Source organism: Echeneis naucrates, chromosome 17 (assembly GCF_900963305.1).
Source record: "Echeneis naucrates chromosome 17, fEcheNa1.1, whole genome shotgun sequence".
In the NCBI taxonomy this organism is placed as follows: domain Eukaryota; kingdom Metazoa; phylum Chordata; class Actinopteri; order Carangiformes; family Echeneidae; genus Echeneis; species Echeneis naucrates.
The window spans coordinates 14394318-14410992 of NC_042527.1; the positions used below are offsets into that span (position 1 = coordinate 14394318).

Below are 16675 nucleotides of genomic sequence, written 5' to 3' on the forward strand. Positions count from 1 at the left end.
TTTTTTAGTAAGTGCTTGTGTATCTGTAGAATGAAAACATTTTGATTGCTGCTTGATTTTGCTAACACAAACTCAAAATGTTGCACTGAAAATAACAAACCATTTCCATTTTCAGAATGTTTGAGTCATATTATAGGTTACTCTTCAGGTTGGGCAGGTCTCAAAAGGGACACTGAGTCAATCTTTATTCTACAGAACCTCTCTTCATAGTTTAGATTTTATGCATATAAGCTCAGCATCCGCACATTTTAATGTAACTGTCCACAGCCTCGCATTTGGAAACACTGTGGCCAATCACATAAAGTCATTTTTACCTCTGGTTAGTAAAAGGTTTGCCCTGTATGGGATGATCTGTGTTTTTGTCACCTTTACTTATTGTAGTCACTGTTTATTTGTGATTGCATCTTACAAATGCAGCAAGTTGATCTTGCAGAGTACAGGAGCTCAGCTTTGCACACAGAGTTGACTTCTTTTGGCAGTCTCCATATTTACACCTCGCTGTAGTGTTTGTCTTTTTATTTTCAGGAGTGCCTTAGTGTTTGCTCGTTTTAGAAGCCATTCCAAGTAAACCACCAGAATTGCTTTCACAGATTTAGCAGCACATAGTATGTACAGTATTTTTGTTCAGCAAGTCATTGTGTATAGCATCAAGTATTAAGTTAAACTGTGGATGTGGCTTGAAAGGGGAGCTGCAAACTGACTTTGAGATCCTGTGTCAATCTGTTACATCTGACAGTGCACTTCATCTCAACATGGTGTCTAAACTTGTACTGTCTTGAAAATTGTAAAGAAGCAACTATGCCATGTAACTGGCATTATCATCATGGCCAACTTTATCATTACACTATGGTCTCTTGTAAACTATACACCAGTCGTATCACAGTGGCTGGAACAAGGTGCTACGTTTTCATCCTGAAATGTTAAATATGTTTTAAGACATGTCTCGATCCTTCTGGTAAATTGGTTTGTCTGTTTGTTTTGTTGTGTAAAAGAAGAAACATTAGCTGAAAATGGAAACATGCCAAAAGGACTTGTTTTCAGCACAGCTTTACACAAAATGTTTTGTTCTTTTTTGTTTTTGTTTTTTTGTGAGTGAGTAGAGAGGCAAATAAATCTTATTTTGAGTGTATTCAATCAGTTTATGTGTGGCTCGTTATTATGAAGTTTATTTGAAATGACGATGATGAATGTAAATGTTATCTTTATTCTCCTTTGTCGTTGCTAGTTTGCACAGTTAACATGTGATAGGCTGATGTCCTGTGTCCAGCAGGTGGCAGCCTGAGTCGTATTCACACAGACATGGAGTCTAATCAAAATTGCAAAAGTGGCAGGTTCGGGGCAGATTAGACAACACGTAATGAAGTCTTAACTTAAGTCACTACAAACGCTTTTCAGAATGTTTTATCTGAAAGGTTTGAGATGACACTGAGTAAATAGGAAGTCACTGTAAGAGGAGCTAATTTAAGTATGACCTGTGGAAATGGAGAGAGTATCAAAATGCCCAACTTCCTGTTTGAGTTCAGGCCCTAATGAATGTTCCCAAAGAAGTCATTTGGACTTTCTGTATCGTCTTGTTTCTGACCTTTTTGTGGTGTGTGTGCGTGTGTGTCTGTCTCTCTCTCTCAGCATGGTGAATAGTTTCCTCCCACCGTCCAAAGACATCATGTTTGGGTTAACTGGTGACTCTAAATTGTCTGTAGGTGTGAGTGGTTGTTGGTCTCTGTCTGTCTCTGTGTGTTGGTCCTGTGATGGACTGGTGACCTGTCCAGGGTGTACCTCGCCCTCGCCCAGAGTGAACTGGGATTGGAACTAGCACCCTGCTCATGTTCCAATATTTTTGTTTTTTAACAAAAAACTTTGTGCAACATTGTTGTTTTTTTGAAAGTGGTACATAAATAAAGTTTCATCGATTGAATAATTGCTACCAGAGTTGTGCAGCAGACGATAATTCACACATTTCAAATGGTCTTCACATATTTTTGATAATATTGATATTGATATTTGATTCATCAAGATGTTTACTTACTGGTACAAAAGAATTGATTGAGTGTAGGCTTGGAACTGTCCTACACCATTTAAGAGACGTCTGCATTTTTCATGCCAAGTCTCTTCCCCTGTGTAAATCTGATTTAAAGCTTTCTATTTTCCAACAATTGGCATGAAGAGAAAACATTGGTGCATTTGCTTTGACTCGCTTTTTGCTTAGACTTTTAATAAGAACCGATTGGTTGTCAAATTCATTAGCTTTAATGTCTTTGTTATGATTTGGCACTATGTAAATAAATCTGATTTGATTAATGCTTACTTTCCTAATTTTTGTCTTTTCTGCAGAGAAGGTGACTTTTGTTTACCTTTTCCTGCGGCAGCACAGCACGTTAACCCAAGGCACCGGTGTGGAAGGTATCTGCATTGTAAATAAACACCACACGTGTCTATTTTCTACACAGTATTCAGTCTCATCTATTTTTTCCTCCTGGTTGCACATCATTGTTCAAGTTGTCTTGGGCCTTTTACGGTGCACACATGTCATCTGCTGTTCACTCTTGGCTATCGGTCCTTAGTACTACGGACATTCGTCTCACTTGTCATCTGCTGTGTTAAATGTTCTTTTGAAGTAACCCATGTGTTCCAGCCGTGAATATGATATAGCCACGACCTTATTCTCGAAATGGCTCAGATGTCACTTGGAAGGCCGTGAGGTCAGACATTCAGTCCATCTATTTTATGAAAATTGGCTCATTGCTCTATTTATTTCATTGTTTTATTTAACTGGTTGCTAAAAGCACAGCCAGGTGCTGTGAGTTCTGTCTACTGCCCTCTGCTGTATTGTACTCCAGGTGCCATTATTGAGTGCTTACTGGCTGAGAGGGACTTTTGGACAATTACCAAAGACTGTGGGAACGCAGTCCCTGATCTGTGAGGCAAAGTTATTAAGTGACAGGGCATCAAGAAGCCTAGTCAAGCCTAAAGAAAGAGCAAAGGAAGCAGAGAAAACCTATTGGAGATAAGTTTAGGTTGATGCCAAATCATTATTTCATTTTCCCCAAATATTTCACAGAGGGACAAAAGGTCCATGTATTGGCTGTAACTCTGAGTGTTCCTTTAGAAGTATGGAAACCTAACACAGCAGCCAGAGAAGGATGAGGCAGTGGTGAGCAGCAACAGTGGATTACTGTCTGCTAGAGTTTCTCAGAGTTTAATTCAGGGTCCAGGCGACCTGCCGCTGTCACTCACTGCCTCTGACTGAAAGCCCATACGGCAAGGTGAAGAAAATTCCACAGTAGCAAAAGAACGGGCAAGGAAAGTGTACAACTCTCTACCCCCTTTTTATTTTTGGATGCTGCAAGCATCATTTTCTAGAAATGTTAACTGTGTCTCTAAGCTTATCATAAAGAGGATAATAATAGAACATGACACATCCTCTCCAGAAGATTTGCAATGTCATGCTGATTGCAAAGCGTTTTCGCCACTGTGATCACATCATGGCAGATAGATTAAACACATTTTTGTACATTAGGCTCGTTTGACAGTATGAAGTCATAACTGCATTATGGGCAGCTGTAAAGCAGCTGTCTCTGCGGTGGCTGCGGAGTGCAATGTGCCACAGACTGTGTGCCAGCTAATCTCAGTTGCCCCTCAGTAGCATCTACATTCAGTCACAATGCAGGATCAACACTTACTGCATGCATTCACATGATGATAATCCATAGATAGAACAAACACAAAGCAAAAGTGAAAATTGGAATTCAGAAAATGTGGTTATTTGATTTAGTGTGCACATGACATCTGTTATTTATGGCTGGTTGCTACTGAAAGCTTCCACTCATTTAGGTAGTAATATTCATCGTTAAGGGTTGTTTACGACCTCAGTGGGCCGCTGGAGGGCCGGGCAGCCTGCTGTCCCCCTCTGTCTCTTCTTATCTCCTCCTGTCTCCTGCTGTCCCCTACTGTCGCCTCCTGTCCCTTTCTGCCTCCTCCTGTCTCACCCTGTCCCCTTTTCTCCCCTTCTGTCTCCCCCTGTCTCCTCATGTCCCCTGCTGTCCCCTCCCGTCTCCTCCCGTCCCCTCCTGTCTCCCTCCTGTCCCCAGTATCTCCTCCTATCTCCACTGTAAATGACAAGTCTATTTTGGACAGGAGGCTGCGCTAAAACAAGAACGTCAGCTATTTGGCATCATGAGGTCCTGGAGAAGAAAGAAATAACAAGTCTAGTCAACCGCCCACTGCAGGAGACCAGGGGGAGGATGTTACACCATCCTGGATTTACAACCGTTACAAGGAATTTTTAAGCACAAAGAAGACATTTTCTGGAAGGAATTCCAGCACCAACAACAGGAGAAGCTTGTTGTCCGGAAATCTTGACCAACCTGGAATTTAAATCCACACGATTCAACGCCAGTGTTACCTGACTGGCTGAAGACTCAAGGTGAAAAAGTAATGCCAGGCCAAAAATAATAAATGAAGACATGAGCTTCATTTAACATCAATGCTAAACCTGAATTACAGTAGAGGAGTGTTTTAATTGGAGGCATTTCTACTGAAGTGAGGATGATCTCTCTCTGGTTAACTGTTAACTCGTAACCCCCATAACTTTGGCTGCAGCCTCCTCTGTTGTTGAAGTTCATTTAATGCTTTGTCTTTTCTAACTTCACCAATTAAAACAGCAAATATGTATTAAGTAGCTGATTCCAGTGTGATATTTTTTTTTAAAGAGATTTTAGGTGCCTTGTTTCTGATTCAGAAGTTTGAGAGCTTTATTAAACTGCTCGTGTCCCTTTTGCTTCTACAAATGGCCATGGACAGAGATGGGGCCCGACAGCTGAGGTTATTTTTGGGACAGGCAGTTCAGGCCACAGAGGTGACAAAGCTGGCATATGTCAGTCACCAAGAGGACCATATCGACTCCATTTGACCTTGTTACATGGGGATTCATTTGTCATTGTGTTATTAAACAAAATGCCTATTGAATAGTAGGGAAGGCATGAAATTGTGTCTTTGAGCTAGTTAATGTCTGCCGAGTTAAGACAATTACTGTAACTGTCAGCTGCAAGTGTGCCATTCTGAGCAGAAGGTTCATAGGCCTTTTCCTTACTGTACAAATAGCAAACTCACATTTAACTGTTTTTATTTATTTGATTTAAGAATTATATAAAAATTTTTTATTTCTGTAATGCTGCGATGAAGTCACAGGAAATCTCATCAATTGTCATTTTTTTGATTTATTATACGCCAACTAAAAATATAACTATATAAAGAATTTGATTCATGAAAAATCTGGCAGTGCTTTTAAATCCTTCCCTGGGTTTGTGTTGTCTTGTAATTTGCACCTCTTCTCTGTTTACAGGAACAAATAATGGATCCAAACCTGTTCGGAGGAGCCCCCAGGTTTCTGACTCGCCCAAAGGCGTTCGCAGTGTGTGCGGGCAAAGATGCCACACTCAGCTGCACCATTGTGGGTAGTCCAACTCCACTGATCACTTGGGAGAAGGAAAAGCTGAAGCTGAAATCTGGGGGTCGCTTCAAGACGGTGGAGGATGGAGATGTATACCGCTTGACCATCTATGACTTAACACTGGAAGACAGTGGACAGTATATGTGCAGGGCCAAAAACAATGTTGGGGAAGCTTATGCTGCTGTAACCCTTAAAGTGGCCCTGCCAACAGAGATGGCTCAGAGGGCCCCTGTTTTCATGACAAAGCCTAACTCTGCCCGAGTAGGTTTGGGAGGTGACGTTGTTTTCCACTGTAAGGTTGCAGCCTACCCTGAGGCCAACTTTGACTGGGAGAAGGATGGGCGCTACCTGGGGGAGACAAATCGCATCAAGATCATTTCTGACAGCGACAGCAGCACCTTAAAGATCCAAAGCGTACGCAACCTAGACAGTGGCACCTACACCTGCAGGGCCCAGAACACTCTGGGCCGTGCACATAGTGCAGCAGCTCTTGTTATAGACGCTCAGGACGCCCGTCATCTGGCTGCAGATAAGAACACCTCCCTCCTCTCTCACTTACAAAAACGTAAAGAGGAAATGAAGAAGGACATCTCCATCTATCGCGCTGAAGAAAGCTCCTCAATCTCATCTTCAACCAAAGCAAGCATCACAGACAGTCTCGCTTCTCTGAGTCTGGAACATGAGCTGAGAGCATCTGTGCTCGCAAAGTTGCCCAAAGGTGTGTTCACCCGTACCTGCACAGTGACTGAGGGCAAGCATGCTAAACTCAGCTGCTTTGTGACGGGTCACCCAAAACCCCACATCATTTGGAGAAAGGATGGATCGAACATCAGCGAGGGTCGTAGACATGTCATTTATGAGGACCAGGCTGAGAACTTCATCCTCAAGATTCTGTTCTGCAAGCAGGGCGATAATGGACTCTACACCTGCAATGCAACTAATATGGCTGGCCAGACCTATAGTGCTGTGTTGGTGACAGTCAAAGGTAAGCCTTCTCAGTGGTGAAGAGGTTGACGCTGCTTATTTTCGAGTCATCGATTCCCACCAAAAGCCTGAAATCAACATACTCTCAGTCTGTGGCTCTGAGGCCAAAGACTTAAAGCTCATTCACTCTCACTTAAGTCTTAGTGCTATACATACAGGTCACAAATGTGTACCAACGGGATTGTAGTTTTTACCAATGTTACTCAAACAGGGGATAATGGTCATATGTGGCCGGCTATTGTGAGACACAGATTAACACAAATTTTGTGTTTGTTTCCTCAGGATATAAATTCATTGTTCATCCCAAGAAACATGCCGCCTAGTGTAATGGTATAGCCCATTTGTGTCTTTTTAATAGCAATATGATTTGAGGTATATTGCAGAGAGGAGCAGTCTAAACTATTAAACCACCGTCCTAAAGCCTCATTAGAACTTCTCAAAATGTATTTAGCTCATCACAACAAGTTTGAATTCCGGCTGATCCTCTGAGGGAAGGTGTTGTGTTGCATCTATTTTCTGCTGGTGATGAGTAGTTCACAGTTACTAAGATGGTCTCTAACTCAATCGGGTACACTGATACTGCTGCTACTGTGACCTCCGATGGGAAAGTATAGTCCCAGGGGATGTTGTGCTGTTGATGTACCAGAATTATGCCTTGTAGATTGTTAGTTTGCTGGAAAGAAATGTTGTTTGTGGTTTGTGAAAGGCATGAGTATTTTGATCTGTTGGTGTTTGGGTGGCCATTTCTCATCTAGTAATGAATACACAAAATATAGAATGGAATAAAAAGAAATATATCATAAAAAGTAACCAGCTACACCAGTTAAACCACAATCAATGTAGGTGGAAATGAGGATTAACCATTTTCAACAAAGTACACAAAGACCTATTCTTTAACAGCTTTACATAATTATATTATTATTATATGCAGGAGAATAGGAATACCAATGATGATGATTGTAAATGCCCAGTCTACTTTGACAGTATAAGGTCATTTTCTTTTTTTGTGCAAACTGATATTCTCAAAGGAAAAATGATAAACTCGATGTTGAAAACAGAATACTTAACCTCTGAAGGTCAACTACTGGAAGGGTTAAGGGTGGTTAACATCCTAATGTAAATATCATATTTGGTTTATGTAGATGCTTTGAGTGTTTTACTGAACACACAGGACCTCTCCCATAACTCAAAGGGGAGTTCCACATGTTTGAACCGCACACTGTTCAGATTGTTGGCTTAGATCCAAAGTATGAACAGGAATGGAGTTTCAGACTTCATTTGTGGTGCAGAGCGCGGGAGGGAAAACTGAGAGGCCAAAGTTTCTTTAAACACGGTAAAATATTACACGATCATAAAGTGTATACTTCATAAATGGACTGTTAAGACACTATCAAAATGGTTGTATAATCTGAAATTTTTGTGACATTCATTGTGTTCAGAGCCGAAGGTGCCGTTTAGGAGAAAGCTTCAGGACGTGGAGGTGCAAGAGAAAACTTCGGCCACACTGATGTGTGAGGTGCCGCTCAGCGCCACCCAGGCCAACTGGTTCATGGAGGAAACAAGGCTGGAGCAAAATACCAAATATCGCATGGAGGAGCAGGGCACCCTGCGTCGTCTCACCATTCACAACGTAACCACCAACGATGATGGTGTTTATATCTGTGAGATGAAGGAGGGCAGTCGCACCGTGGCTGAGCTCACTGTCCTGGGTATAACTGAGAATGTCTTCTAATTCTTGTTGATTAAATATTTAGGATCAATATCATACATTTGGTATGAAGTGCCATTCATGTCATTTTGGTGCTAAGGGACAATCTAATCCATAGCATACCTGTTTCCTTTCGCATTTGCAAGTCTACTTTGCTTCAAAGAAATGTTTGGATTATTTAAATCTACCAATTCTCAATTTCCAGGCAATATTACTAAGAAGCTTCCACGGAGGACTGTAGTTCCCGTCAGTGACACTGTCATCTTCTGTGTGGAGCTGGAGCACCCATGCCCAGATGCCTATTGGACCCGAAATGGGGAGAAGCTGAAAGAAGATTCCCGTATTTCCATTGCCTTTGCGCTTACACAGTACACACTCACCATTAGAGATTGCCAGGCAGATGACTCGGGGGAAGTGGCCTTTGTGGCTGGAGACTGCAAGACCTCCACTCGTTTCTCTGTCACTGGTGAGTCTGTGTTAAAACCTTCTTACAAAATTCAATGTTTTAAATTGTAGTATAGAAAATTACATTAAATGTACAAAAATCAGCACTTGGATAGATGAAATTTCAACGTGGATATTGTGAAGTTATGAAAACATATTTTTCCAAAAAAACCAGTGAATTAGTCAAAAAAAAAAAAAAAAGCTTTGGTCTCTCCAGGATGAGCCCGGAAAATATTCATGTTTTGAAATTGATGTATGTTCCAATACCAGCTTTTTAACTTTTACTGTATGATTTGGTGGTGCATTAATTCATAGGCCTTAAATTATTGAAAAGCAAATGTGCCTGCAGGTGTTTGAAAATGATCATTAAACTTAGCTTTAATTAAAAAAAATATAAATATAAATGTCATTATTCTTTTGATCCATTGCTGTCACTCAAAACTCATTAGATAAAGATCGTGACCCTCCCTCTTTCTACTCCAGCTGCAAGAAAGCATCCTCCCGATCCCCCAGCTGATGCTGTGGTGCAGAGTAAGACTGACTCATCCATCACCATCCAGTGGTCTCCTCCTGATAGCGATCGCCCTGTGCCCATCAAGGGTTACCTTGTGGAGAGGAGGAAGGTTGGCACTCAGACGTGGCAGAGGTGCAATGCTGGAGAAATCATTGTTAGAACTGAGCTCACCATCTGCAACTTCACTGAAGAAGCCAGCTACCAATTCCGCATCTCTGCTATAAATGACTTTGGCCAGAGTCCCTATCTGGAGGTGCCTGGAACCTTCTACCTTGGTAAAGTTGATGTCTCTGACATCTCTTTTGTCTCTTTTGCTGTATACATTCAGGTGTTCTTTCCTAATGTGCGATTCATGTTTTGCATCTAGAACCCACAGCAGAAATCAGGAAAGGCCTGGTGAACAGCAGCGCAATCTGTGGCGAGGAGTTCTCCATCTCCGTGGAGCTGTCTGCTGTTTGTTCTGGCTTCTGGTCTTTGAATGGACGCCTGCTTCGCAGTGGAGGTGACTACCTCATCACCAGGTCCAAGAACGTGCACACTCTACTTGTCCGTGTTGTGACCCTCGAAATGAACGGAGCTGAAGTCAAGTTTGTGGGTGGGGGCTCACAAAGCAGTTGCATCCTATCTGTGAAGGGTATGTACCAAGGAATCTGTAGATACTGACTCTTCAACTGTTTTTTTTTTTTTTTTTGTTTTTTGAGAAGCAACTCAGTGATGCCTTCTTACTTAACAACTGTATTTTTAGCTCCTGTTGTTAGGTTCACTAACAAGTCAAATCAAATGGAGGTGGTGGCCTGTAGTGCCCAAGAGACTGCCCGGCTGACCGCTGAGGTGTCGGATTATGATGCAAAGGTTTGTAATGGACTGACATATCATTTTCATGTTTTACTTTTTTGCTTCTATAACATCATATTATTGTATTCCAAATCCTAGAATTTATGTCACTTACTCCCACACTTAAATGCCTTTTTAGTTTCCTTTAAAAGTGCCTGGAGGATATCAGAATGCTGTTCTATTAAACCTGTGTTGCTCTTGCTAAAGCTCACTGACTACAGGTTACTGCTGCTCAGAATAGTCTGCAAAAGAATGAATTTTGTATTGAGTACTTAAATAGAGAATGTATAAATGAATTTTAACCCTCTTTTTCATTTGATTACGTCTGTAGTGCCAATTTGTTCTGTATTTGGTCTTCAGGTGGTTTGGATGAAGAACGGACGGGAGGTAAAAACAGGCAAGAAGTATGAATATGTCACCACTGACCGCAAGAGGATCTTGGTTGTAAACAATGTCACAGAGGAAGATGTGGGCATCTATGAGTGCGTTTTAGCTGATGACAGGATGTCTATGCAACTCGCTCTTAAAGGTACACATCCAGTTTTTCCACTTTCCAGTTTTACTCTTTCCCAGAGAAACTATCTGTCCTGCATGGTGCAAAGCTGATTACACAAAAGGAACAAGGCTGAGTGTGTGTAACAAAGCACTGCATCTAGCCTCCAAGCAGACCATATGATACACTACAGTGTGATCTACTCTGATGGCTACTAGAATCCAGATAACAGCAATCAGCTGGCATGGAGTCCACTCTGGAGGGGCTGTGCCATACAAGTTCATGTTCTAAACGTATATGTGTTCAAAGAGAGTTCAATAAATGCCACAAAATTTTAGCGTGTGCTACTCTATTAGCCAACAAAAATATTTGTTTGTATAACTTAACTTCCATCTTTTTCTTCTAAGATGAACCTGCCAAGTTCCTGAACAAGGCCAGAGGTACCATGGGACTCTCATCATCTCTTAAAGGAGATCTTGAACTAAGCTGTGAGGTATCTCTAGCTAGTGCAGCTGTTGTGTGGAGGAAAGATCAGATGGAGATCGTTGAGGACCAAAGAACTAGCATCATCTCCAAAGGAACTCAAAGGAAACTCATCATCAAGGCTGCCAAGAAAAGCGACGAAGGACACTACTCTTGTGAGATGGCAGCAGATAAAGTCACATTCCACGTCAAGATTAAAGGCAAGATGTGATGCTTCTTTAGTACTATTGAAAGCATTAGAGCTGACCACACATATTAATGCACCTACTTTATTTTTCATCTCAGAAACTCAAGCTGTAGCTGCCTTCTCCAACAAGGAGTCAGTCCAGCGGGAGGTAAAAGCCTTTCTCTCTGAGAAAGCAATGCTTAGTTGCAATGTGTCGGATAGCAAGACAGAGGTGAAATGGTATAAAGATGGCAAGCTGCTGACATCCAGCAGGACCATATACTCAGAAGCCAAAGGCAGTTCTCGCCAGTTGGTGATTGAAAAGGTAGAGAAGAGTGATGCTGGAGAATATACCTGTGAAGCTGGAGGAGACAAGCTGATATTCAAAATATCTGTGTCAGGTAGGACAACTAATTGATTAATTGAAAAATTACAATTCAACACCTTCTGTTAATTTTTGTCATTTAGAATCACCATCTGTTTACAGACTAGACTAACAGTATTCTTAGTCACTGGCAGTCAAACATCACAAGTCTGGCATAATAACATTGCATATTATCACTGATGTTACCCTTAGAGGCCCAGTCAGCCCTTGTCAGCAAGGAGCCAGTCCAGAAAAGGGTGACAGCCGTTCTCGCCAAGAAAGCCATTTTAAGCTGTGAGGTAGCTGATACAAAGACAGAGGTGAAATGGTTCAAGGATGGCAAGCTGCTGACTTCCACAAAGACAATTCATGCAGAGTCCAAGGGTAAGAGTCGCCAGCTGGTGATAGAAAGTGTGGAGAAGAAGGATGCTGGAGAGTACGTATGTGAGGCTGGGGCTGAGAGGTTCGGCTTTAAGATGCAGGTGGAAGGTAAGGGAACGGTATCAGAATAACTGCGTAACTGAGTGGATTCTTATTTGCGAGGTCTGAATGAATAGACTGATATTTTCTTTATGTGATCCCATCAGAGCCCCAGTCAGCCTTCTTAAACAAAGAATCAATTCAAAAGGAGGTGAAAGCAGTTCTCTCTCAGAAGGCCACGCTCACTTGTGAGGTTTCCGATTCGAAGACGGAGGTGAAATGGTACAAGGATGGAAAGCTGCTGACTGGCAGGAAGACGATTCGTATGGAGACAAAGGGCAAAAGCCGTCACCTGGTGATAGACAGTGTTGAGAAGAAGGATGCTGGAGAGTACATCTGTGAGGCTGGGACTGAGAAGTTGGTCTTCAAAATCAAGTTGGCAGGTAGGGCCAGGGAGAGAACTGGATTATAGTTTTTCTCATGATTGATGTGCTCAACGGGAATTGCAGATGTTAACGTAGCTGTACAGGGAAAAAGCTTTTGTCACCGATATTCATGGTCTCCTCCACAGACACACAGGTGCAGTCTGCATTCTTCAACAAGGAGTCTGTCCAGAAGGATGTGAAAGCCACTTTCTCCCAGAAAGCTACTCTGAGCTGTGAGGTAGCTGATACAAAGACGGAGGTGAAATGGTTCAAGGATGGCAAGCTGTTGACTTCCAGTAAGACAATTCATGCAGAGTCTAAGGGCAAGAGTCGCCAGCTGGTGATAGACAGTGTCGAGAAGAAGGATGCTGGAGAGTACGTATGTGAGGCTGGGGCAGAGAAGTTGGCCTTTAAAGTACATGTGGAAGGTAAGAGGAAACATTATATTTCCTACCAAATATAGATTAAGATTAAGATTAAATATATTATTAATTACATTTTGGCACATATACAAGCCATGCAAAATAGTTAAAAAATAAAATTGTGACAGTATTTCATCACCACGAGAACCACCAAAAACGACACAGAAAGGTTCAAGCTGCTCATGCTGATGCATAACACAGAGCAGCATTTTGCTTTTAAATGGTGACCAAGTTATGTGCTGTCTTGTTTTCTAGAGAAATAAGAGAACCACATAGATTCTGGTCTATTTTTAACTGTTTTTAATGTGTTAAGAATTTGAGCTTTTTTGGCTGCCTTGTTGGTTTGTTGTTTTGGCTAATTATTCAACATGCCTCAAATATCCATCATTAGTGAGCGATTCTTGAAATGGTCATAATATCTTGGATTTCGTTGCTGTGTTTTGTGTGATCATGGGATTTATTTGCTGGCCATGCTCTGCTCTTTGTCCGGTCCTGTGTAGTATTTTGTGCGTCAGAATGAATTATTTTTGGCGTTCAATTGTTCCCCTTTGCGGCCCTGGGTTTTTTCATCAGTGATGTTTGCTTACATTTGCTAAATCCATCCAGAGCAACATTTGTGTTTATACTCAAGTCTGTTTTCATACTGGCAATAATTTGCAGTCACTTCTACAGTAATCCTGGCTAAATTCCCTTTCATCAATAAAGACTGTCCAGAAGGACATAAATGATAACGAGACAGAGGTGAGACAGAGGTGAAATGGTGCAAAGACGGCAAGCTTGTCTTAGAAACAACTGGCAAGACTTGTCAACTTGTGATGGAGTGTTGAGAAGAAAGATGCAGGGGAGTACGCCTGTGAAGTAGGGGCACAGAAATTGGCATTTAAAGTGAAAATAACAGGTATGAGAAAATCTCAGAGAAATGTGACTTGTAACGGTGAAACTGGGATGCCTGTCCGAATAATTCCGTTAAATCAGAACAAAATTGAAAAAAGTTTTGAAGGATTAGAATTTTTAGTGAGGTATAGCTGTTGTTTTTGATTAAATATATAAGAATTACTGTTATTGCACATATTTTTTGGAGGACGGTTTTATTAGGATGATGCAACAATATTGTCTATAATCAACTTTTCAGAGATTCAAGCCAAGTCTGCCTTCTGTAACAAGGAGTCTATTCAAAAGGAAGTCAAAGCCATCGTTTCCCAGAAAGCCATTTTAAGCTGTGAGGTAGCCGATACCAAGACAGAGGTGAAATGGTACAAAGATGGCAAATTGTTAACCTCCAGTAAGACAGTCCATACAGACTGCAAAGGCAAGAGTCGCCAGCTGGTGATCGACAGTGTGGAGAAAAGGGATGCTGGAGAGTACATCTGTGAGGCGGGGACAGAGAAGTTGGCCTTCAGGATACAGGTGACAGGTAGGAGGAATAAAATCTTTCTAGAATTTCTGTGGATTTAATTCTATTGAGTTATTTCTGTTGGATTTTTACAATTAATCATTAAGTCTTGAGTCTTTTTTTTTTTTTTTTAACTGCAGAGGCTGCAGCTGGTTTCTCGAACAGGGAATCAGTGCAGAAGGAGGTCAAAGCCACTCTCTCCCAGAAAGCCACTTTGAGTTGCGAGGTTTCCGATTCTAAGACAGAGGTGAAGTGGTACAAGGATGGCCAGCTGCTGACTTCCAGCAAAGCAGTTCACATGGAATCAAAGGGCAAGAGTCGTGAGCTGGTGATTGAGAAAATGGAGAAAAAAGATGCTGGAGAATACACCTGTGAGGCTGGATCAGAGAAGTTGGTGTTTAAGCTGCAGATGAAAGGTAAAAATATGTTTTAAATACAAATTTCCCACAAGATTAACAAGAAAACAACAGAATTTATTTCTCTCTATTTCTCTGTAGAAGCAGCTGTCAAGTTCCAGAAGTCCGTTAAGGACACGTTTACTGTTCAAACAAGTGAAAACATTATTCTGACCACTGAGTTGACCGCAGAGAGTGGAAGTGTGAAGTGGTTTAGAGACGGTGTGGAGATCAAGGAGGGCCGGAAGTATGAAATGAAAACAGATGGCCATTCACGTACTCTGATAGTTAAATCCACTGAAGCCAAAGACAGCGGCACATACTCCTGTCAAACTGCAAATGATAAACTGGAGTTCAAAGTTCAGGTTAAAGGTAGGTCTCAGAAAAGTTTTTAACGAGAACTGCTACATACCCTTTTGCAAATGCCAGATTTTGCTTTAATATCTCACTCACCTGTTTTCATTTCAAAATTAGCTTTGAAGTTTGCTGTTCCCCTGAAATCTGTTGATGTGGAGTTGGGAGGCACAATTAGCCTGATGTGTGAACTAAATCAAGCCTCAGGAGATGTTATCTGGTACCATAAGGGCCGTGAAATTAAACCTGGAGGAAGGTACTCTGTCAGGACAGATGGTGCTAAGCGGGTTCTCACTGTGACAAGCATGTCTAAGGAAGATGAAGGAGAATACAGCTGTGAGTGCAAAGATGACAAGACTTCTGCTAAAGTCTCCTCCAAAGGTAATTCATCAATCAGGTAAAATTTCAATTCATGGCTAAATAAAAACTTCACAGTTTGATGAAACTTTTTACTTCCTTTCAAGAACCCAGACTTGTGAGGCTGACCACCAAACTCAACAATGTAGTTGCAATGGAGGGAAAAGAAGCCATTTTCAAGTGTGTCACTACCCCAGCAGATGTCAACATAAAGTGGTTCCACAAAGACATACCCATCACTGCTGGACCTAAGTATAAGATTGAGCATGGGGGCAACACTCACTTACTCACCATCACCTCTGTCACCCAAAAAGATGCTGGAGAGATTAGTGTTGATGCAGAAGGCAAAAGCTGCAAAGCTACCTTACAAGTGCAACGTGAGATGTGCATGTATTGTTGAAGAATCTATTGACATATACACACACACACACACAAACATCCTCAATAATCTCAACATTTTTGTTCCAATCAGATGAGCCTGTGACATTTAAGAAAAAGCTAGAGAACCTGACAGTGGAGGAGCAGAGTCAAGTGAAGCTGGAGGTGGAGCTCAGTAAGGCGTCAGATGAAGTCAGGTGGATGAAGAACAGTGTAGTGCTGCAGCCTGCAGGAAACCTGGAGGTGCGAGTAGATGGCACCAAGCAGACGCTGGTCCTAAAGAGTGTCACTTATGCTGATCGTGGAATCTACTCTTGCGAAACTCTGGATGACAAGACCCAGGCCAAACTAAGTGTTGAGAGTAAGATTTATCCACATTCATGTCTTTCCTTCTAGTGATGCTTTAATATAAATTCTAAATACTTTTCTCTGCACGTTTACACCCCATCATTTCCTCTTTCCTCCTTCAGTGAAGAAGATTCAGGTGATAAAGGGCCTGACAGAAACAAAGGCACATGAGACAGAGACAGCAACATTTGAGGTGGAGCTCAGCCAGGCTGATGTTGATGGCTACTGGACCAGGGATGGGGCCAAATTATTGCCAGGGGCGAGCTGTCGTATCACAGTTCTGGGAAAAAAACATGCCCTTACATTGTCCAATCTTAAAAGGGAAGATGCAGGAACTATTGCATTCAAGGCAGATGGTATCCATACTTCTGGCAAATTGATTGTCACAGGTGAGAGCTACTTCTTGTTAGCCTTTCTGGTCCTCTGTTGGTATGGTCTCGACTGACTACTCTTATTTTCTTGTATAGTAACAATTCCAACTCACGAAACATTTCATGCCGAAGTCCATTTAGTATACATAGTCATTTTTGTGCAATTGTTGTAATTTTACAGAACCGCCTGCTATGATCTCTAAGCCCATTATGGATATCAGTGTCCCTGAGAAGGAGAAGGTTACTTTTGAATGTGAAGTGTCCAGAACAAATGCAGATGTTAAATGGCTCAAGGTGAGAAATTACTGTTTGAATTGTTCTGTGCAGTGAAAAATAGTAAAACGGAAAAGGTTCAGGCCATGTGTAACCTTTT

General features: G+C 41.7%; 1 protein-coding gene across 2 annotated transcripts in view; it reads left to right on the plus strand.

Annotated features, from left to right (window-relative positions):
• Positions 1 to 4243: 4243 nt before the first annotated feature.
• Positions 4244 to 16675, plus strand: part of obscnb (obscurin, cytoskeletal calmodulin and titin-interacting RhoGEF b) — a 47478-nt gene continuing 35046 nt past the window's right edge. Inside the window, exons 1-22 of one of the 2 annotated variants that reach the window (XM_029525649.1) lie at positions 4244 to 4423; positions 5342 to 6026; positions 6135 to 6434; positions 7873 to 8142; positions 8347 to 8607; positions 9069 to 9374; positions 9467 to 9733; positions 9845 to 9951; positions 10294 to 10462; positions 10834 to 11109; positions 11195 to 11476; positions 11653 to 11928; positions 12027 to 12302; positions 12431 to 12712; positions 13839 to 14120; positions 14240 to 14515; positions 14570 to 14866; positions 14969 to 15229; positions 15313 to 15582; positions 15678 to 15944; positions 16054 to 16320; positions 16484 to 16596. In XM_029525649.1, coding sequence (XP_029381509.1) covers positions 5351 to 6026; positions 6135 to 6434; positions 7873 to 8142; positions 8347 to 8607; positions 9069 to 9374; positions 9467 to 9733; positions 9845 to 9951; positions 10294 to 10462; positions 10834 to 11109; positions 11195 to 11476; positions 11653 to 11928; positions 12027 to 12302; positions 12431 to 12712; positions 13839 to 14120; positions 14240 to 14515; positions 14570 to 14866; positions 14969 to 15229; positions 15313 to 15582; positions 15678 to 15944; positions 16054 to 16320; positions 16484 to 16596 — 5781 coding nt within the window. In that variant the 5' untranslated portion in view covers positions 4244 to 4423; positions 5342 to 5350. Of the gene's footprint in view, positions 4424 to 5341; positions 6435 to 7872; positions 8143 to 8346; positions 8608 to 9068; positions 9375 to 9466; positions 9734 to 9844; positions 9952 to 10293; positions 10463 to 10833; positions 11110 to 11194; positions 11477 to 11652; positions 11929 to 12026; positions 12303 to 12430; positions 12713 to 13838; positions 14121 to 14239; positions 14516 to 14569; positions 14867 to 14968; positions 15230 to 15312; positions 15583 to 15677; positions 15945 to 16053; positions 16321 to 16483; positions 16597 to 16675 lie in introns of both variants that reach the window. The other variant, XM_029525648.1, reaches the window with a different exon arrangement.